The 21,265-nt window shown below is 52.8% G+C and overlaps 1 protein-coding gene across 5 annotated transcripts; it reads right to left on the bottom strand.

The window, feature by feature from the left end:
• Window positions 1-416: 416 nt before the first annotated feature.
• CNTROB (centrobin, centriole duplication and spindle assembly protein) lies at window positions 417-21,220 on the bottom strand. Of its 5 annotated transcripts, XR_004621660.1 has the most exons (20): window positions 19,989-21,218; window positions 19,094-19,178; window positions 18,796-18,877; window positions 18,179-18,335; window positions 17,173-17,289; window positions 16,843-16,959; window positions 16,388-16,486; window positions 15,194-15,430; window positions 14,875-15,021; window positions 6,323-6,456; window positions 5,862-5,987; window positions 5,508-5,670; window positions 4,602-4,848; window positions 3,508-3,644; window positions 3,234-3,297; window positions 2,888-3,058; window positions 2,619-2,751; window positions 2,106-2,178; window positions 1,665-1,894; window positions 417-1,194 (listed from the first exon to the last, which is right to left on the bottom strand). XR_004621660.1 is itself a non-coding variant. In XM_034646847.1 (19 exons), the coding sequence occupies exons 1-19, from the start codon at window positions 20,259-20,261 to the stop codon at window positions 1,769-1,771; spliced, it is 2,685 nt and encodes an 894-aa protein (XP_034502738.1). In that variant the 5' UTR covers window positions 20,262-21,220; the 3' UTR covers window positions 1,357-1,768. The 5 variants fall into 5 exon arrangements, 4 of the variants coding, with proteins under 4 accessions (XP_034502738.1, XP_034502739.1, XP_011225717.2 ...); XM_034646847.1 differs by lacking the exon at window positions 417-1,194 and having other exon boundaries at window positions 1,357-1,894; window positions 3,508-3,641; window positions 19,989-21,220; XM_034646848.1 differs by lacking the exon at window positions 417-1,194 and having other exon boundaries at window positions 1,357-1,894; window positions 18,179-18,302; window positions 19,989-21,219.
• Window positions 21,221-21,265: the final 45 nt, after the last annotated feature.

Raw genomic sequence — 21,265 nt, 5'->3', positions numbered from 1 at the left:
CCGAGACCCCTGGCGACCGTGTGGAGCAGGACCACCGGCTGCTCTGGACGTTACCAAGGAAACACACTGGGCCCCAGAGCCAGCCCCCCCCGGGGCTTCCTGGCGGTGGAGCGAAGTCGTCACCCCAATATGTTCCCCCATGCCCACCCCCACGGGGCTGTGGGAATCCTCCAGGGACAAAGTCCCATGTCACCCCCCAGCCACACTAAGTGAAACCTGAAAGCCTGCTCCCACCTCCTCCGCGTGTGGGCATTTCCAGAACTCGCGAATTCTTTCATTTGTCCCCCCTTGGAATCTTCCCGAGATGATTATGGAAGGAAAAAGTGGGGGGCTGCTTGTCTGTGGCTTTTCTCCCCCTCCCAGCCCCTCCTTGCTGGTCTTCAGGGAAGAGAAAGGCTTCTCATGTTCACTAGATATTTTAACAACTGACATTGTCTTTCTATAATTAGCTCACAGAATGGTTACATCAGCACTGTGCCCCCTTCTGATTTTGTTCTGGAGAGCTGGGCGACGTTCTCCGGACCATCCTTCGTGTCAAGAAAAATGTAGGGTGTGTTGACGGATGGGGGCAGGTTGGAACCCAGGAGGCGAGGAGGTAAGACTCAGTGTTCATCTCACCAGCTTTTAAAAATGGCATAAAATGATCTACGAACGGCGACCAAAGGCCACCAGAGTTTGTTCAAATCAAAAAGGAGCAAAGTCAACGTTCTCCTAGGTGGGTAGAGAGACAGACAGGGCTTGGAGGGCGTCTCTCCGCCAGAGAGCAGCCCTGAGTGCAGGCACCGAGGGCCAAGCTGTCCTGGCCGGAACCGGTGCTGGCCGTCCATCTTCTCTCCCTCTCCCTCCCCCGGAGGCTCGGAAGTTTCTCCGCGGTGGCAGCAAGCAAGGCCCACGCTTTTGCGTCTATGGAACACTGAGGTGTGTGCCATCGCGTCTATGCTGGCACTAACCACGTAACTGGGGGGCAGAGAGACCAGCCTCGCCCCCGTCACAGAAGACACCCCGGGACGGCCAGGCCCTTCCGAGCCATACCTGGCATCCTCGCCGCCTGCGCTGGGCTCTGAGCTGGAGGGGATGCGGGTCCCAGGGCGTCGTCCTGCAGCTGGACCTCAGTCGTACTCCTGGCCCTCCGTGTGTGTGCAGTGATGCAGGGCCTTCCTCAGCTCCGCACACGGGCCGGTTCTTTCTCGTTCACTGTGGTGAGATTGAGGACGGCTCTTTTTTCTTTCCTGGACAGCAGTCTAGTCTTTAACCCGTGTCTCAGCGCCGCAGCGTGGCTGCCGGTGGGTCAGCGCCCCGCCGATGCAATCCATAAGCCTTACTCGCCCTTGAGACCAATAATCTCCAACGATCGAATTTTTCCTCGCTCTTTATACAATAATTTACTTTTATTACAAGTGTGTTTTTTCTGATTATTAAGTAATAACATGCTTGTTTCAGAAAATGTGGAAATACAGAAATGTATAAAGAAGAAAGCGAGAACCTTCCGTAATCCCATCTCCGACCATGGCTCATCGCTCTGCATGTTCCGAACCTTAGGTCACTGGAACTCCTCAAACCTAGCCAGAGGTCTTTCTTCAAAGCCTTCGTGTCTTTTCCACACAATAGAAAACGGGAATATGTAACATATAAAAAATATACTCAAAAAAATGAGGTTTCTTTACCAAGTAGTTTCCCATGAAATCTCCATTTTCTCAGATGCCTAGGAGTCAGAGACTCGAACAGACTCTCGAGCATTTACTCAAGAAGAGTAGGAAGGGCAAGGGGCTCATCTCCAGATGCCCCCCCGACTCCTCGTGCTGCTGGGGGGAGGGTGCCCGCCTTTCCTGCGAACTGGAGGCTTTTCGGTCTTAGGGGCTGGAGCGAGGCGGCGAGGGAGCACCTGGGAGGGGATCTGGAGTGAGGAGAAGAGGAGGGAGAGTCAGCCTCTCCACGCTGCGGAAAGGCACCGAGCACGAGGGGGCCACGGTCAATCAGCAGAGGGGAGAGACCAGGCCACGGATGACATGGAGGAAGCAGGGGCCAGGCAACAGACAACGGAGCCAGCTGGGGACCAGTCAGCGAGGGCCCTTCCATGCCCCCGTCCCTGCCCCACTATCCCTCACCTCTTTCCGGGGGATCTCACCCAAGCGGGAGTCTGTGTTCCTTCTGGGGACGTTAACCCCTCGGCTGTCCGTCCTGCCACAGAAATGGAGGGATGAGGATGGGGAGCTGCCCCCCGCCCCACTCCCCAATCTGTCTCTTGCGAAGAACAACAAACGAGACAGACCTGGGGATCAAACAGGAGGAGACACTGCGGACTCACTAGGGAGTTACACTAGGTCAGAGTCCTAGAGTCTGAGCTCTGAGCTGCGGGGTAAAGAGGAGAAAACGAAGGTACGAGGGCACGGAGGCACGGAGGTGGTGTTTACAGGTGAGGAGACGGACACTAGAAAGGAAGAGACCAGAGAGAGGCGAGAGCAGCAGGGGACAGAGGAAGAGGAGACCGTGGGCCCACCGCTGGCCCGTGCCTTCTTCCCCAGAACAACGGATGGCTCTCCGTGGATCCGTGGGCCTGCGCCGGCCGCCCACGGGCCAGACCCCAGTCTCCCACTCCGCCTCGCCCTCTAGGCTGGTACCTGCCATGCTCCTGCCTCTTCAGGTACAGCAGCAGGTCCTCGGCAGGCAGCGTGCCCCAGCCCCGAGCCTGGTACAGTCGTAAGAGCTGAGACACGTCCATGAGCTGCCCCGCGGGAGCCAGCCCGTCTCCACCTGAGAGGTGCACCGGGAAGGCCGGTCACGCTGGGGCCCCAGCGTCACCTCCCCAGGAACCCAGAAGGGCCTTCAGTCCCAGGTACCAGCTCTGCACCCAAGACCCCCCCGCCCTGGGAAGCCACGGCCTGCGTACCCCTCTCTGGGGAGCCACCGCTGGGACCGCTGCCCTGGGAGTGGCTTGAGGGAAGCTCACGCGCCCGGAAAAGACTGGACGCCATGGCTAGGGGCACTTTGGTTTTATGAACAGGGGGTGGGAGGTGTGGCACTTGGGGGGCTTCCTCCCAAGACGGGACGGTCAGCGGACCTAGCACAAGGAAGAAGATGCGAGAATCAGGAAACGGGGCAAGAGCCAAGGACACCCCACCACCCAGCCTTCGTTAGGCTTTATGACCTTGGCCAGCTTCCAAAGGTCCGTTCCCGACAACCAGCTCCCGCCTTCTCCATGCCTGGCCCCAACCTTCTTCAGAGTCCGCACTCACCAGACTTCGGGGGCAAGAGATCAACAGAGGGGGCCTCGCTGCTCTGGGGTACCGTCTCCAGCAGCTGCGGGGACAAGACAGTAAGGTTCCCTGAGGACCGATAAAGAAAGAGACCTGGGTCTGGGAGGGAGGCAGAGGCCGGGAAGTTCCAGAAGGGACTTATATCAGACAGACTGGGAGAAAGGCACCAGTCCTGAAAGGGGGTGCAGCTGCAGGAGGAGAAAATGAAGAAGGGGAGAAGGAGGTGAGGTGGGATGGGTGGGTCCCCTCTTACCTGCTGCAAAAAATGCTTGAGGCCCTCGAGCTGGGAGGGGGGCGGCAGCCCCTGCTTGAGGAAGCTGTCCCCGTCGGACCCGGGATCTTCCTCAGGGAACGGCCGCTCCGGCCTGTGGTCAGGGTGGAAGGCCCCTGCTGGAAAGGGAAACAGGGCCACGTGTGTGTGGGAGGGAAGGAGGGTCCTCCACAAATCAACCCCCCAAATGCCCAGAGAAGTAGGCCTATTAAATACAGGAGGGGCGTCCCCGCAGGGAGAAAGAGGAGGGTCGGAGTTTACAGCAGCTGGAGAGAGAAGGCTGGAAGCGGCCGGCAGACGGCACAGCTGGGTTTTGAGGGGTGTGGGCAGGGGGGAAGGTCCTGGTACTGAGACTCTGAGCAAAGAAACCCCACCATAAACTCCCTGAAGAACAGAAACCGGTGTTCAGAGGGGCTTGGGATTAAGAGACATATTCCGACCCTCATTCTCTTTAATCACGACTACGTAATTTTTACATTCAAAATCGTGATGTAATCTGTCCCTCATTCTTCACCGGACCTGGGCCGTCACGTCTGCACCGCACAGAGCGCCGCTGTCCACCCAAGTCCCCGCTGACCAAGCCAGGAAAAGTCACCGCACCCAAGGAACGGTTACCGACCCATCAGAGCGCCTCTCCTCGAACTGGACCCAAGACAGATACACCACTGTCTGTCTACGGTTGACTAGAGTATCGGCTGGAGCCAGTGTCACAACCGGTCAAACCCACATGTCAGCCGAGGTGAGGAGAGCAAGAACCTAGGAGAGAGCGCTGGTCCACCAGAGGAAGGAGCTGCTCAGGGACAGGCAGCGCCAAGAGCCCACACGGCCCAAAATCGGTTCTGGAGAGCGCCCCGGGCCCCCGTCCCAACGTTGGTTCTCCTCAAGCCCAGTAACGTCAGACTCCCATGAGCTCTCACTCCTTTTATTCGAACAACTTGAGTGGATTCCTGCTTCTCGCACCTTCTGGTCACTGAGACATCTAGGAAACTAACTGCTTGAGCCCCAGACAGAAAGCAGGTAAGAGGAGCCCGTCAGCATGTGTCCGGGGAACCCCAGTGACGTGTGTCCCCAGTTACCCGAGGATGAGGTGAGGCTTGGCTTCGGCTCCAGGGGCTGGAAGGAGTGCTGGCTCTGAAAAGAGGGGCCCAGCAGGAGGCTGAGGTCTGGGGAAGGGCTGCAGAGAACAGGTGGCTCAACCCCCGCTTCCCGGCTCTGCTGCAGTACGGGCTTCAGGGCCACGGCCACGGGAGGCAGAGTCCACAGCCTGTGCTCCTCCTTCTCCGGCTCCTGAGGCCCAGGGCTGGAGGGGCTGGTGGCAGGCACCTGGGCACAGGAGAGACAGGATCAGCGCCTGTGCACGTAAAGACGCGAGACAGGGCACAGACACCTTGATTCCAAGTTGAAGATGACAAATTAGTAGAAAGTCCTTAGAAGGGGATCTGGTAACATCTATCACCTTCCATGCTTACGTTGACCTTACAATTCCGTCTCCAGAAGCTTTACAGATAGGCCTGCACGAAGACACGTGTGACGGTATTTACGTCAGCACGGAGCGTGGAAGCAGGATATAGAGAACGACTTTGATGTCCACGAATAAACACTTGGTCAAAGAGAAGTGGTGCAGCCATGCATGGGAGGCCACCCCTGGGGGCCGGGCTTGCCNGGGGGGGGGGGCACTTTCCACCGCCCACCTTTTCAAACTCTTTGGATTTCCTTTGTTACCACGTGCATGTTATCTATTCCAAAAAAGATTTTAGCTTAACATAAAAATTGAAGAATTATGAGGAGGAAATGGAAGACGCCAACAAAACAGGGTGAGGGCTGAGAGGCCTCCGGGGCTGGCGGAGGAGAGTGGGCCCCACGCCGGTGCCAGCCTGGGTCCCTCTGATGGGACAGTGCTTCACGAAAGCACACGGGGCAGTTTCCCCCAGGGCAGGTGTGGCTGGACCTCAGGACCCGCTGAGCTCAAGGGCGATGCCTACCGGGGGGTTGGGCGGCAGGCCAGCGGCGCTGAGCAGCTGGTTCGCCTCCTCCCAGTGGGTGTGCAGCATGGCCTGGAGCCGCTCCACCAGCTCGGCCCGCTGCTCCTGCAGCTGCCGGCGGCCGCTCTGCAGCTCCCGCACGCGTGCCTGCTCCCGGGCCAGCCTGGGGGAGAGACGGCAGGGGGAGGACAGCCTCTGAGGCCGCAGGCGTCTGCCATTCCGAAAGGGGCCGGGGCCACTGCAGACGCGGACAGGCCCTCGGAGGGGGCAGCCCACTGCCACTCCCTGTCTGCGCTCTGGCGCAGGGAAGGGACAGAAAGGGCTGCGGCGTGACCCGCACCTGGGGACCCGCACCTGAGCTCGTAGTCCTGCGCCACTTGCTGCTGCCTCTCTTCCCGCTCTGCCATTTCCACCTTGAACTGAGCCAGCTGCGAGGACAGCTCCTGCTGGTGTTGTCCACTCAGGTCCTGCAGCTGCTTCCTGGGAGGACACGGGTGAGGACGGAGGGCTGAGTCTGAGGACCAAAGTCATCACACGGGAAAGAGCCAGAACGTGCGCCCGTGCCGGCGAGAGCGCCAGCCAGCCTGGCCAAGGACGGAGGGACAGAGCGGGTGTCGCAGGACGGGGTCCCCAGGGGCAGAGACTGAGGTGAGGATGTATGGGATATGGGATACTGATTCACCGAAGAAGCATTTCCAGAAAAAACTGGCAGGGGAGAAGGGATGCGGGAAGTGGGACTGGGAGGGGCGGGAGAGGGGCAGCTCTGGAGACTGGGCCCTGAGAGGCCACGGGGGCAGCACGTAAGCGCCAGGCACCTGTGATGCTCCCGTAGGGAGGCCGCCTGCCGCAGGCTGCTCTCCTGAGCCTGTGCCAGCCGCTCGGTCACCCGCTGCTCCAGCTGCACGGCCAGCTCCGACTCCAGCTGGATCCGCTGGCTCTCACACCGCGCCTGGGGGTGCAGGAAGGCGAGCTGACAGCTCTGCTCGCTGAGGCGGAGGACGGGGGACGTGAGGCCGACAAACCCCAGCCTCCTCCCCCCATGCCCCCGACGCCTGAGGGATGAAGGGGAAGAATTCTGCCGCAAGGAGGGAAACAGGTTCCAGGCGGGACTCCCGCACTTCACACCCACACAGAAGGCAAGGGGACGCTGCGCGAAAGAAATACGCATTTAGCCAAAAGCAACTGGTAGGTACAAGGAGCCCATCTCTAGGACACTCAGCAGGCGTCCCCGTCCCCTCCCCCTCCTCCTAAAGCAGGGTTGGGCTGCTACCCTGCCTCTTCCTTCTCACCTCACAGTCCCTCTGCAACTCCCCGAAACCAGATTTCCCCTCACAGCCCTTCACGACAAAGAACTGAATTTCCAAATCCCACAGTGATGATTTCTCCGTCTTTGTCTTATGGGGCCCCCCCCGCAACACCTGCCGTGGAGAGAGGCACGCCCCCCTTGGCCCCTCCACGCCGCCAGCTCCGTGACCTCCGCCAGCTCTGTGACCTCGCGCCGTGCTCCTCCACCCCAGCCCACCGCTCTTGCTGCAGGGCCCGGAGGGGGCGGATGAGTCCTGTCCTCAGTCTTCTGACCACATACTAACTAACATTCCGGCTCACGGATGCTTTGATATGTGTATTACAAACACGGAGAGTTTAGGCTATGTTTTCCTTACCTTTTATACCTTAAAGCACTTTCCAAATCTCTCTTTAGCTGGAGTTTAAGTCCACACACCCAGAACCCTCCTGAATACAGGCACTTGGCTACGCCTCAAATAAAACACATTAAGGGGCGCCTGGGGGCTCAGCCGGTGAAGCGTCTGCCTTCGGCTCAGGTCAGGATCCCAGGGTCTTGGGATCGAGTCCCGCATCGGGCTCCCTGCTCAGTGGGGAGGCTGCTTCTCCCTCTGCCTGCTGCTCTCTCTGCTTGTGCTTCCTAGCTCTCTCTCTGACAAATAAATAAAATCTTAAAAAACAAAAAGATTAAAAAACATAAAACACATTCAAAATTGAGCTCATTTGGTGTTTTATGCTCGAACCGTCTCCTGTTACATTTCTCGCCCTGGTTAATGGCACCGCCCTCCATCGGAACACCCATGCTGTCTGAAACCCAGAGTCATCCTGCCTCCTCCTGCTTCTTTCCACCTTCCAACGGGTCCTTCCATTCTACTTCCTTAACTCCTGAATTTACTCCTCCACTCACCACGACGGTAATTCAGTATTATTTCACGTCCACTCGATCTCCTGGCCTCTATTCTACCCTCCACCCTCTCTCACGTTGGCCCCAGTACACCCTCCACTTTGTGCCTGAGTGAATGTCCTAAAATGCAAATGTGCTCAATTTATCCCCTTGTTTGAATCGTCTAAATGCCCCCAGTGCCCGAAGAAGAACGTTCTGGCCGCTTGAACCGGCTTACACGGCAACCCCACCCACCTCCCCTCTCCCGTCATACTAAACCCTTCGCTATTACACCAATTCTTTTTTTCTTTGTTAAAAATTGTGGTAAAAACACCCCACATAATATAAAATGTACCTCCTTAACCACTTTTAAGCATACAGTTGAGTAGTGCTGACCTCACATTACTGTGCAGATCTCTAGGACTGTTCATCTCATAAAATTAAAACTCTATACTCACGGAAGAGCTGCTCCCCACTTCTTCCCACTCCAGCCCCATTCTGACTTCTGCCTCCTGATGCTGACTACTCCAGACAGCTCAGTACCTAAAGTCTTCTAAGGGAGAAGTTAATATATACTCCCTCTGAGCTGGCGATGGCACTTTAAGGAATCTATCCTACGGAAGGGGCATCAAAGATTTATGTACAACGATGCTCACGGCAGCCCCATTATTAATAGTGAAAAAATTGGTGTCAGTGTACATTTCTCATCGAAATGAAAATGCTTATGAAAACTATATTCAGAGGCGCCTGGGTGGCTCAGTCGTTAAGCGTCTGCCTTCAGCTCAGGGCATAATCCTGGCGTTATGGGATCGAGCCCCACATCAGGCTCCTCCACTGGGAGCCTGCCTCTTCCTCTCTCACTCCCCCTGCCTGTGTTCCCTCTCTCGCTGGCTGTCTCTCTCTCTCTGTCAAATAAATAAATAAAATCTTAAAAAAAAAAAACCAAAACACTATGATTCACCCATTCACTGAGACGTACTATTCTTAAAAATCACGTCTATCTACATGTCATGTACTGGGCATACTAGACACAGAAAGATGTTCATATTAAGAGGTGACAGTGACAAGCTGCTGCAAATGTATAGGTTTTTTTACAGCAGCAACCCACAGGGACACCTGGGTGACTCAGTCGGTTAGGTGTCTGACTCTTGGTTTCAGCTCAGGTCATGATCTCAGGGTTGTGAGATCGAGCCCTGCACTGGGCTCCATGCTCAGTGGGGTGTCTGCTTGAAAATTCTCTCCCTCTGCCCCTCCCCGCATGCGCTTTCTCTCTCTAATAAAAAAAAATAAATCTTAAAAAAGTGATGGTGAAATAAAGACACTCTTTTTTAATTTTTCAAAATTAAAAAAAATTTTAATTAAGCAGGCTCCACATTCAGCATGGAGCCCAACACATGCCTTGAAGTCATCACCCTGAAATCAAGACCTGAGCCGAGATCAAGGGTTGGGTGCTTAACTGACCAAGCTGCCCAGGTGCCCCAGAGACGTTTTCAAACTAAACGAAGAACCACACACATATATACATACATATACACGCACACATACAGAGAGATTTTTCCACCCAGAAGAAGATCTCACATGGGAGGTCTGAGTTCAAAGAAAGTTAGAACAACAAAGAAAATAGTAAATTATATGGATACCTCTAAATGAATAGTGACTTTACAGAACAATATTAATAATGTCTTATGGCGTTTTTATTTAAAACAGAATTTAAAAACCGTGACGTCATGGGACACGGCAGGGTAGGAAACTGCAGGGGTCGGTCTTTCTGCCAAAATATCCATTAAGCTGGGGGAAAATACCGAAACCCACTGTTTGGGAACTCTGGAACCTGAACAGACACTTACTCGACCAGGACAGTGCTTGATGAAGACGGAGGCTGCTGGACTTCGGTACAAGAGCTGGGGTGTGAGCCTGCTTCCATCCCCCAACCCTCAGCCACTGCAGCCATGGGAACGGTAGCCCGGGAGTTTAGAGGGGCCGGCTGAAGTAAGGGTGGGCAGTAAGGACCTTATCCTCCAAAAACGTGGGATTGGGCATTTTGGCTAGTTAGGCAGTTCCCTGAGGAACCAGAGCAAAGAACCACTTTTGTTTTGGGCTCCTGCAGAGGCTTCCCTGGTAGCATCAATCATAAGATGAAAAGACATATATACTTATTTGGGAGAGGAATGCAGACATCTAAGAAAATCTCTGTCAACTCACAGAGATAACAGAAATGTCAGTCACCGCACAAAACAAGAAATGGAGACTTGGCAAAAACAGTTTGAAAAAGTCACTCTACAAATGGATGGCTGCAGCCAACAACAAAAAAAATCCAAGAAGAGAGAGATTACGATTTCCATAATTACATTATAATATTTAAGACATCTAGTTCTCAACAACAAATTACAAAACACAGAAACAGGAAAATATGACTCATTCAAAGGAAAAAGAGCATTAAGGGTGCCTGGCTGGCTCAGTCGGTAGAGCATGGAACTCTTGGACCTCAGGGTTGTGAGTTCAAGCCCCACACTGGGTGTGGAGTTTACTTAAAAACAAATCTTAAAAAAAAGAGAGAGAGAGAGAGAGAGATTTGACAGGAACATCTCCTGTGGAAGCCCAGACATTGGGATTACTAATCAAACACATTAAATCAACAGTCTTAAATATGCTGAATGAACTATTTGTGGACAACAAACTAAATGAAATCAGAATAATGTATGAACAAATAGAAAACATCAATAGGGACGTAAATAATAAATACGAACCAAATAGAAATTTTGGAGTTATAAAGTATAATTGATGATATGAAAATTTCACGAGATACCACTACACACCCGTTTCACTACATACCCCTACCGAAATAACCAAAATCCAGAACACTGAGCACAACAAATGTTGGAGAGATGTGGAGCAACGGGAACGCGCATTCATCGCTGATGGGAATGCAAAGTGGTACAGCCCCTCTGGAAGGCACTGTGGTGGTTTCCGGCAAAACAAAGTACACTCTTACCATGCAATGTAGCAACCACGCTCCTTGCTATTTACCCAAAGGAGTTAAAAACTTAGGTCCACACCGTAACCTGCTCGTGGATGCTTACAGCAGCTTTACTCTTAACTGCCAGAAATTAGAAGCAACCAGGATGTCCTTCAGTAGGGGCATGGCTAAATACACTGCGGTCCATCCAGACGGTGGGTTGTTATTTAACACTAAAAAGAAATGAGCTATCAAGCCATGAAGAGACATGGAGGAAACTTAAATGCGTATCACCAAGTGAAAGAGGTGAATCTAAAAAGGCTACGTATTGTAGGGTTCCAACTACATGACACTCTGGAAAAGGCAAAACTATGAAGACAGTAAAAAGCTCAGTGGTGGCCAGGGGTTGGAGGGAGGAAGGGATGAACAGGCAGTGAAACTGAGTGTGACACTATAAAAGTGGACACGTGTCATTATAAATTTGTCCCAACCCATAAACAGCGAGAGGAAACCCTAACGTAATGTACAGATTCTAGGTGATAATGACGTGTCAGGAAGGTTCATCAGTTGTAACAAACGTTCTACTCTGGTGGGGGATGTTGGTAACGGGGGCAGCCATGTATCTGTGGAGGTAGGGGTATACAGGAAATCTCTGTACCCTCTGCTCCCTGTTGCTCTGAACATAAGACTGGCCTAAAAAATAAAGACTATTTTAAAAAGTCACCAAAGGGGCTCAATGGCAGAGTTCAGCAGGAAGAAGAAAGGGCCAATGAACCTGACGATAAGCAACAGAAATTATCCAATCCAATGAGCAACAACAAAAAACAATCAAGAGAAATGAACAGAACCTGAGGGACCTGTGGGACATCATACCAATGGATGCATTAGCAAAGTCCCGGAATGACAAGAAAGAGAGGAAAGAATGGAAAAAAAAAATCTGAAAAAACAGCCAAAAACTTCCCAAAATTGATAAAAGACAAATCTACCCATCCCCCAAACTCAACAATCTCCACACAGAATAAACTCAAGGAGACCCACGCTATGACACATCATAGTCACACTGTCAAAAGCCAGACACAGAGGGGCACATGGTTGGCTCAGTCAGTTAAGCAGCCTACTTTGATTTTGGCTCAGGTCATACTCTCAGGGCTCATGGGGTCGAGCTCACGTAGGGCTCCAGCTCTGCGTTGGGCTCTGCGCTCAGCACAGTCTACTTGTCCCTCTCCACCTGCTCCTTCCCTGGCTCATGGGCACTCGCTCTCTCTCCCTCTCTCTCAAAAAATAAATAAAATTAAAAAAAAAAAAAAAGCTAAACACAGAGAAAGGAGTAAGAGAGCAGTACCTTGTCACCTACAATGGCGCCCCCATAAGACTAACTGCGGATTCCTCATAGGAAGTCATGGAGGCCAGAAGGTAGTGGAATGACTTTATTTATTTATTTATTTACAGATTTATTTATTTATTTATTTATTTATTTATTTATTCGACAGAGATAGAGACAGCCAGCAAGAGAGGGAACACAAGCAGAGGGAGAGAGAGGAAGAAGCATGATGTGGGGCTCGATCCCATAACGCTGGGACCACGCCCTGAGCCGAAGGCAGACACTTAACCGCTGTGCTACCCAGGCGCCCCGGAATGACATTATTTAAAGAGCCGAAAGAAAATCAACTGTCAAGTGAAACAAAAAACAAAAACCTTCAAGAATGAAGAAGAAATTAAGTCACTCTCAGATACACAAAAGCTACAAGCATTCATTTCTAGCAGACCTGACCTATAGAAAAAGGGCTGAAGGGAGTCCGACAGGCCAAAATGAATGGAGACAGTAACCTGAAGCTGTACAAAGAAATAAAGGACACCGATAAGGTTACTCCATAGAAACTACAGAAGCCTGTATTACTGTACCTTCGGTTTGGAACTCCTTTCTTCCTATAGGACATAAAGGGCAGATGCACAAAACAGTACTGATAAATCTGCGTCAATAACACTGTGAAACCGAGGGGACACAGACGAATACCAACAGTGGCTGTACACTGCTGAAACTAAAGCTAGCATTATTCAGACTAGGTGACCGTTACTTTAAGACGTTAACCGTAACCTCAAGGGAATCGTTAATTACTTTTGAAATGTACAGTAAAGGAAAATGAAGAGAATCAAACATACACAAAATATTGATGAAGTACCCCTGAAAGGCAGTAACGGAGCAACTGAAAAACAAAAACAGGGACGACGTACAGAAAACAAATAGTTAAATGGCAGAATCAGTCCTTCTTTACCAGTAATGACTTTATCTTTTTTTTTTTTTAAAGATTTTATTTATTTATTTATTTATTTATTTGACAGAGAGAGAGACACCCAGCCAGAGAGGGAACACAAGCAGGGGGAGTGGGAGAGGAAGAAGCAGGCTCCCAGCGGAGCAGGGAGCCAGATGTGGGGCTTGATCCCAGGACCCTGGGATCACGCCCTGGGCCGAAGGCTGACGCTTAACGCTTAACGACTGAGCCACCCAGGCGCCCCTACCAGTAATTACTTTAAATGTAAATGGATTAAACTCTCCAATTAAAAGGCCGATATGAAATTGGCAGAATGGATTAAACAACGAAACAAAACATGATCCACTGTATGTGGTCGACAAGAGACTGACTTCAGATACAAAGACGCAAAAGCCTGTTAAGTAAAAGGATGAAAAGAGCCAATGCAAAGAGCAACCAGGAGAGCTAGGGTGGGGGCTAGATTATCATTAGACAAAACAGATTTTAAGCCAACAAGGATTATATCAAGAAGACATAACCACATAAACATCTATGTACCTAACAAAGCCCCACAATATATGAAGAAAGAATGGACAGACTTGAAGGGAGGCATGGCAAGTTCTACAGTGATAGTTGGAAATGTCAACACCTCCCTTTCGATAATGGATAGAACAATAAGGAAATCGACGACTTAAATAACACGGGAGCCAGGCACCACTGTGGAATTCAACAATGAACAGNTTCTACAGTGATAGTTGGAAATGTCAACACCTCCCTTTCGATAATGGATAGAACAATAAGGAAATCGACGGCTTAAATAACACGGGAGCCAGGCACCACTGTGGAATTCAACAATGAACAAACATCCTTGCCTTCAAAAAATGCACAAGATTTTAAAAGCTGCAGAACGTAGCATACTAGGAGAAAAATTCAAACAGGGAACGGGGATTGTCAGAGGCTGCGGATCTTACTCAGTGGGGCTGGAGAGGACCTCACAACCAAGATGACCCTGAGTCAAGAGGAGTTCTCCTGTCCCTCAACTATCAGCTATGACACTACCTCAAGAATGCGTGTGTTTGACAAACCCGCCCCCCCAGCTGGTGGCTCCTCGTTGGCCCGGACGATTCCCAGCTCCCAGCACAGAGCTTCCACAGCGGGGCTGTTGAGCAGACTCTGTGAACTCCCAGCGAGCACCAGTCCAGGGGCTACGGCAGCCTACGCACTGCTACGGAACTGTACTAACATCTCCACCCGCGGTCCTCCACGAGAAATTAGTTTCCATGTGGTCAGTCCGCCAGTTCCGCGGGCTAGGTGAAAAGTAAAAGGAGCGTGTTTTTCCCAACACTGGCCTCGCTAACCAGAAACTCGGTGCATCTCCTACGTTGATCATTAATAAGGAAAGTCTCTCAGGGTGACTTGCTCTGGGAACTGCATCAGTGTGCCCCGAACACACACCTCACACACACAGTAGTCCCCCTGGCCACGGTTTTGCTGTCCAGACTGTGGTCCAGAAGCAGGCGATCTGCCTCCTGGTGTGCTGCCAGAAGGTCAGCAGCAGCCCAACCTTGTGTCACACGCCTGTGCCCCTCACCTCCTTTGTCCCCGCATGCGGGCACCTCCCCATCTCACGTCCTCACCGGAAGACGGGGGAGTGCAGGGCAGTGTGATGTGTCGAGGGAGAGACCACATTCACGTAACTTCTATCACAGTCTGTTGCTCTAAGTGTTCGAGTTTAACACGAGTTACTGTCCATCTCTTATGTGAATACGTTGTAAATTCACCTTTCCCGCAGGCGCGCACGTACAGAAAACACGTGGTACGTATAGGATTTCGGGCACCGCATCCCCCCTGGATGAAGGGGGCTACTGTAAAGGCCTTGAGGGGTCAAAATTCTAGTTAAAAAACGGCAGCGTTTGCCGTGACTCCCAAAAGGTCACTGTGCTGAGACCTACTGGTCCTAGGGAGGAAGGCAAGCTGGGGAACGCGCCGCCGCCTGACCTGCACCAAGCTCATCTCCAGCTGCAGGGCGTCTCTCTCTCTCCGAGCCGTGTCCAGCTCCCCCTCCAGCCGCCGCGCCTCCGCCTGCGCCCGCGCCAGCTGCTGCTGGGCCTCCCGCGCCGCCTGCGCCTCCCTCTGGGTGTTCCCCTGAGAAAGGAAGTCAAACTGGAGTGCGCGCCTCCTATCCCACCTCTCCACTACCTCCGTGCCGTAGCGCTCCCTCTTCACACGTGACTATCTGCTCGGCTCCGGGGAATCTCCCTCCTCAGCCTTGCGGGTACTGGGCGCACCGGCCCTGCCTGAGAACGGCCGCTCTTACCTTCTCCTTGTCCAGCTGAGCGCGCAGCTCCTCCTGCAGGGCCCCGCAGCGCTCCTGCAGCTGCCGCTCCTGCTGGGCCCAGGCCTGCCGCTCTTCCTCCAGGGCCAGCGTCAGCGCCTCCAGCTGCCGACGCTCGCTCAGCTGTGTGGCCCGGGCCTCATCCCGCTCCTCTTGCAGGGCCCGGCTCCGCTGCTGCTCTAGCTCCAAGCTCAGCGTCAGAGCCTGCCTCTCCTCCTCCTGGAGCCGCGGGGAAACCCAAGATCCTCAGCAAGCCTGCGAGAGACCAGCCATCTGGCCCCTCACCCCAATACAGCGTACCCGCTGACAACTATGTCTGCTAAAAACATTATCGTTGACAAGCCCACAGGACTGTGACATGGTCACCGGGAGCTTCCGTTCCCGAATTCGGTACATCTGGGTTCAAATCGGTTTGCATCCCAGCTGTCACTCGCTACGTGTTCTTAGGCACACATCTTTCTCTGCAACGCTGGCATCATATCTAGGGCCTGCCTTGTGAGGATTACAGTAAAAATTCACAGACAGCAATTAGCCGAGTGTCCGGCACACAGTAACACTCAGTACACGACAGCGGTCACTGCCAACATCAAAAGAAGCTCCATGGAGACTAGAAAACCCAGCCTCCGGTCATGAACCAGCCGACCAGCAACCACGACCGGCGCTGCTGGATAAGGCCTGTGAGGATGACAGGTACCAGCACGCGTGGCACGAGCAGGCGTCACCCACACATCGGAGCTCCAGGCCTGGCTGCTAATTCATACGGGTCATCTCGTCTTATCACTTCGGCAATCGCAAACCCGGCTGAGTCTCATCCCACGCCTTTCCTGGCTCTGCCCTAGAGCAGAGTTCCCAAACCTGGCTGAACAAAACCACGTAGGAAACTGCGGAAAATATTTCGGCTCCCCAGTGCCACGATACATCTACCGATGGATGGTAAAACAATCCATGTTTTACCATCCAATACCGATGATTCTAACAAGGCAATGATGTGCAGAATCTCTCGAGCCAGCTTGGCGGCCGAGCCTCGTTTACAGAGGATCTAGCAGAATGAGTGTTCTAGGGACACACCTGGGGAGACACTCCCGTGGTGCGGCTCCCACAACCCACCCACGGCCCGCAGTGCTCTAGAATGAGCTGGCGGCCTCTACTGGAAGGGACCCAGCCTGGCATTCTCACCAGCGTCTCTCTTTCCCGTTGCTGCAGTCTGGCACTTTCCTGCTCGCGATTCAGGGCCTCCATGGCCTCGGAAAGGCTCTGCTCCAGATGGGTCACTGTCTTTCAGGGACAGAGGAACACAGAACAGATGAACAGAGGGGAATCCCCGCAGGTTATACTGCAGAAAGCTTCAGCGACATAAACTTTAAAAGTGAGACCTAACTCAATGACTTGGGAGCTGAAGAGAAGGCTACATGGTGTGGGGAAAACTCGGAAAACATCAATGATGCAAGTCTGGCAGCAAAAACAGTGAAGTGGGGGAGGGGGCGGGGGGGACAAGGGAAAAGAACGGTCAGGCCAGCGACTCCAAGACTGAGCTCAGTCTGCTGGGAACCTGGACTCGGAGCTATTTGGGCTCCCTTCCCTCTATCGGTCTGTGCCCTAGGCTCTCATGCCGTCCGATCCAGGTTGCCCACCTCCTGCTGCTTGCTCCTGGTGAGTTCGGCGGCCTGGCGTTCCTCCTGCAGCCCCCGCAGCACCTCAGCCCGCTCAGCCTCATGCCGGTTCCAGCCCTCCACCACTCGGGCCAGGGTCTCAGGAGAGGAAAGTCAAACGGAATTTCACAGTAATGTTTTTGCCCTCCTGCTGCCCACAGGGGCGGAGTCAACAGCCACCATCTCCCAGGAGTTGGTAAACCCACCCCCAGGTCCTGGCATGAACAAAGAAATGCTGGTTGGCCACCCCCTTTATACTATTCCTTGGCAGCCCCCACGGAGAGACCCACCCGCGTCCTGCTACCCTGCCACCTTGTCCAACTGTTCGATCATGATATCTTTCTTGCGGTCAGCAGTCACAGCCACAGCTAACTGTTGTTGGAGCTCTAGCACCCGGGTCTGCAGGCTCTGAATATGGCGCTCACAATGCTGGGAAGGAGGATGAGAAGTCTGGGTGTTCCCATTCGTACTTTGACCAAAGCATCAAACTTCCCCGTGCCTCTCAGCGAAAATGGGCTAGAGGCAGGGAGCCCAGGTGCCAAGAACAGAATAGGTTTGGAGAAGAATCAGGAATTTTGGAGCAGGAATCTTGAGGCCCAAGACCTCTACCAGCTCAGGAGACAGGGGCTTAGCTTCCAGGCTATCCTCTTTCCCGTATCTCCAGAGAGAAATTTTCACGAACCTTCTGGCAGGAAAGCAACAGCCCACACAGCACAGAGAGGGAAGGGACTTGTGCCTAAGCACCTCATTGGGCACAATGGTTAAACATGGCAAGGAGAAAGGATTCAGCCTCTCATTCAGGCCCAGGCAGTTTCAAACAAACAGAGACGGTTCCAAAAATTAGAACACAACCAATGACTGTAACCTTTCCCCTGCCTAGTCCGTGTCTCTGCTGCCTTCAGATAAGCTGAGGTTTGCAGAGATAAAGTCCGTTGTATCACCAGTAGCTGTAAAACCTTTGCACAAGCCAGCAAGGCGTGTTGTTCATTCACCACACGCTTCTGGAATGTTTCCTTGTGTCAAGCACATTCTCGACCTTACTAAGACAGTGCTGCACAAGATAAGGTCTGACCCTCACGGTGCTTAGATTTTAGAGGGGAGAAGCAGAAAAGATATCTGGGACTAAGATAAACTCTTATGAAGGAAGCACCTGAGGGACCTGAATGCACACCCAGAGGAGAGGCGTGCATCTTCGACGGCATGGTCAGTCGACCTCCCTGAAGAGCCATCTGAGCAAAGCCTCAGCTTGCAGGCCCTCAACCAGCGCCCAGCCTATTTCTAATCTTTGCTGTTTCAAAAGGAAGCCTCGGTGACTCACCTTGCGACGGGTGCGCTCGGAATCCAGTGCATCTCTCAGCCCCTGGAAATCTGGGGGATTGAGGGGGGGCCCCGGCCGAAGACTGGCGTAGCGGGGAAACAACTCCTCCAGGGCTTGGGCTGAGCTAGATGGAGATAAGTCTTGCAGGGGCCGGGTGCTGAGCAAAGCAGGCAGAGAATATCAGGGTACGGAAAGCTTTCGAGAGCCCCTAGTCCAACTGTGACGTTTTACAAACGAGGAAACAGACACTCAGAAAGAGCAAGAGACTTGGCCAAAGTCATAGAGTTAGACAGCACTCAGGTTCTGTGATTCACTCTACAGTGCTCCTTCCTGTCTACCACACTCCCTGCAATAAGTTGTAGCAGAAACAAGCCCACTCTTCCGGGGAAAGAAGGACTAGATGTTGGGAGAAAGCCAGGTACGAGGCAGTAGACGCCCACGTTCCTGAAAGAGTAAAGGGGATAAATGATAGAAAAGAAAGGATGAAAACTGAAAGCTAAGGGACAAGCATCTTAGGTCCCGAAGAGATAGAAAAGCAGGAAAGAGCAGAACTCAGGAAGAGAACATTGGCTTTCCGAGAAAGCAAGCAAGCTAGGAGAACCCCAAGGGGAACTCACTTAAGCAAAGTGGCTGTGCTGTCACTGTCAAAGGAGTCCTCTTCTCGTCTCTCTGAGCCAGGACCTGGAGTGATGGGATCCCCTGCAGGCAGCCAGAGGGACCCCACAGCCAGGGTCAGGTAAGAATAGGAACAGGGACCACTTGAAGGCGAAGAGAAGAGAGGTCCTTTCCTTTTGACTTCACCCACTCCTCCAGCCCCTCTCCCAAAGAACTGGAGCCTTTCCTCCTGAACTCTCTGGTCTCAGATGCCTTCCTTTCTCCGCCTTCTCCCACCCCTTAAATCTGGGTTTAACTCACGATAGGCTGTATCCCGTGAGGTCTGGAGCATGCTCTGGAGTTGACCCCGAACGCTTTCCATCTCAAAGATATGCTTGGAGCCATCCTAAAATAAAGAAACATGAAAATCAGATGCAACCTGAATGATCTATGTTCTACCTACTGCCAGGGTATGTGGCATCTGGCACCCCCTAAAACCCAAGAATTTTTACTCCAGCACCTGGGACAGCCAAGAAAACCGGAACTGACTCAATAAGGGTTGAACCTCAGATGTCTACAGAAGCCAGCCAAGTGGTGTAAACAAATTAATTGGCCACATTAAGACAAGCCTGATGAGGATCCTTGTCAGCTAGAGAGCAAACATCTTGTGTGAAGACAGTATAGTCTGTGGCCAACAGTTTTTCAAACTCTGGAAGACCTAACGAGTCTCCAAATTGTTTATGACACTTTTTCTATCCAAGGCTAATAATCAACCTCTCTGTGACATGTGTATTTGATTAGACCATGTTTTAACGATTGACATGCCAAACTGTAAACTATACAATCAAACTAGCTTTGAGCTGGAAGGAGCTTAGCACATTTTGCTTTCTTTAAGCTCCTAGTTCCCTCCTTAGCTGAAAAAACCTTATCCTTCCTTAGTGCCCACGTCCCAGTCAAAGCACAGCAACCTGTCCCATGGTGCAGGTGTCTCTGACCACAAAACCCTAGAAGTTTCACAATTTTCCAAATTATGGCATCCCAGGCCACTTCCTCCCTCATAAACATTTGCTCCCAGGAACAAGCATAAGGGACTCTGTTGTTAAAAGGAATATGAAGTCCAACAACAGGAATTCAAATCTCAGCAAAGCAATCTTTTCTTTTTTTTAACACCTCCCATTCCAAGACCGTAGAGGTCCCCGAGAGACACCTCTCTCACCTTTCTCTTCAAGTTGTTCTCCAAGCCAGCCGACAAGCTGAGACTCAGCTCTTGGGCCAAGCCATCTAACATCTCATGGGGAGGTGGGGAGGTGGTGGGGAGATACAGCTGGGCTCGGGCAGTGGCTTCCGCCTGACGACTGAGATGCAAAGAAGCATAGAGCTGGGAGGTCACCTCAGAGGATACTTGGTTCAGCCCAGGGCCTTCTGATGCATCACTCAAGAGATCCTCAGCCCGGAGAGGTGAACCGGGGCTGGTAGCTGATGTTGCCATGAGTACAAGCACGAGACAACTGCAGACAGCAGAGCTGGGAACTTCTGGTCCTGCTTTAGGAGACCCGAGGGGGGGAAGTGCACCGAGAAAGACGATTTGGGAGAAAGGAGAAAGACTCCAAGCCAAGGATCCTTGGGGAGTAACGGTAGGGAAGCTTTCTGGTTAGAGGAAAGGTTTCCAGCGGTTCCAGAGGCCATGGGAGAAGGCAAAAGCATTTCCTTCCACAATGCCTGGGACCAGTGGAAAAGGAGGGTGCAGCAAGGAGGGGGTGGGGACAGAAGATAGAGGGACGACAGCACCACTGGAGTTCCCCTGGAGTGCCGCAGACCAACTTCTGGCACAGGCTCTTAAATTCTCACACCCAGAACGTGCAAACTGAAACGGACCCAATCCAATAAGGGTCTGATTTCCCTCTAGCAGTCTTATTTGGCCCTCACCTGGCCCCCGTCGCAGAGAGGCAGGACCCTCCCTCTCCCCACCTCCTCACGCCTTTCGCCATGCTCCCGCTCCACCCACGGTCAACCCTCCTGTATATCCCCTCCGACCGCTCCTGGCAAGAAAGCCATAGCAAGGCTCCCCAGAATCCCTCCCTCCGTACTATACCAAGAGAAACTTTGTGACCTCTCGGCCACCCAGTCAGACCTCTCTAAAAAGTCCACCACCTTCCAGCCTAGCCTCAGATCCTCTACCCCGACCACCCCTGGAGACTCCTCGCCACACCGCCAGACCTCAGTCGTCCTCAATTTGCCAAGGTGTGGACCAGGGATTGTCTCCCTCCCCTGAGCCCCGGTCCGGAAGACCAAGGCCCCCCGCACACCCACCCTCGCCTCCTTGCCCACACTCAAAACCGTTGGCAGCCTCCCGCCCACCGTCCGCAGCCCCGCCTCGCTCGCCTAGATGACGTCACCAGCCCAGCGCTCTCCCTCGCAGCCGCCCGGACAACTTCTGGAGCCCGGGAGCCCTAGACGCGCGTGCGCGGCGTCGGCGGCACGGACTGGCTGAGG

This window comes from Ailuropoda melanoleuca, chromosome 17 (assembly GCF_002007445.2).
Source record: "Ailuropoda melanoleuca isolate Jingjing chromosome 17, ASM200744v2, whole genome shotgun sequence".
NCBI lineage: Eukaryota > Metazoa > Chordata > Mammalia > Carnivora > Ursidae > Ailuropoda > Ailuropoda melanoleuca.
The sequence above is the reverse complement of the archived record's forward strand: the minus strand, read 5'-3'. Positions and strand labels throughout refer to the sequence as shown.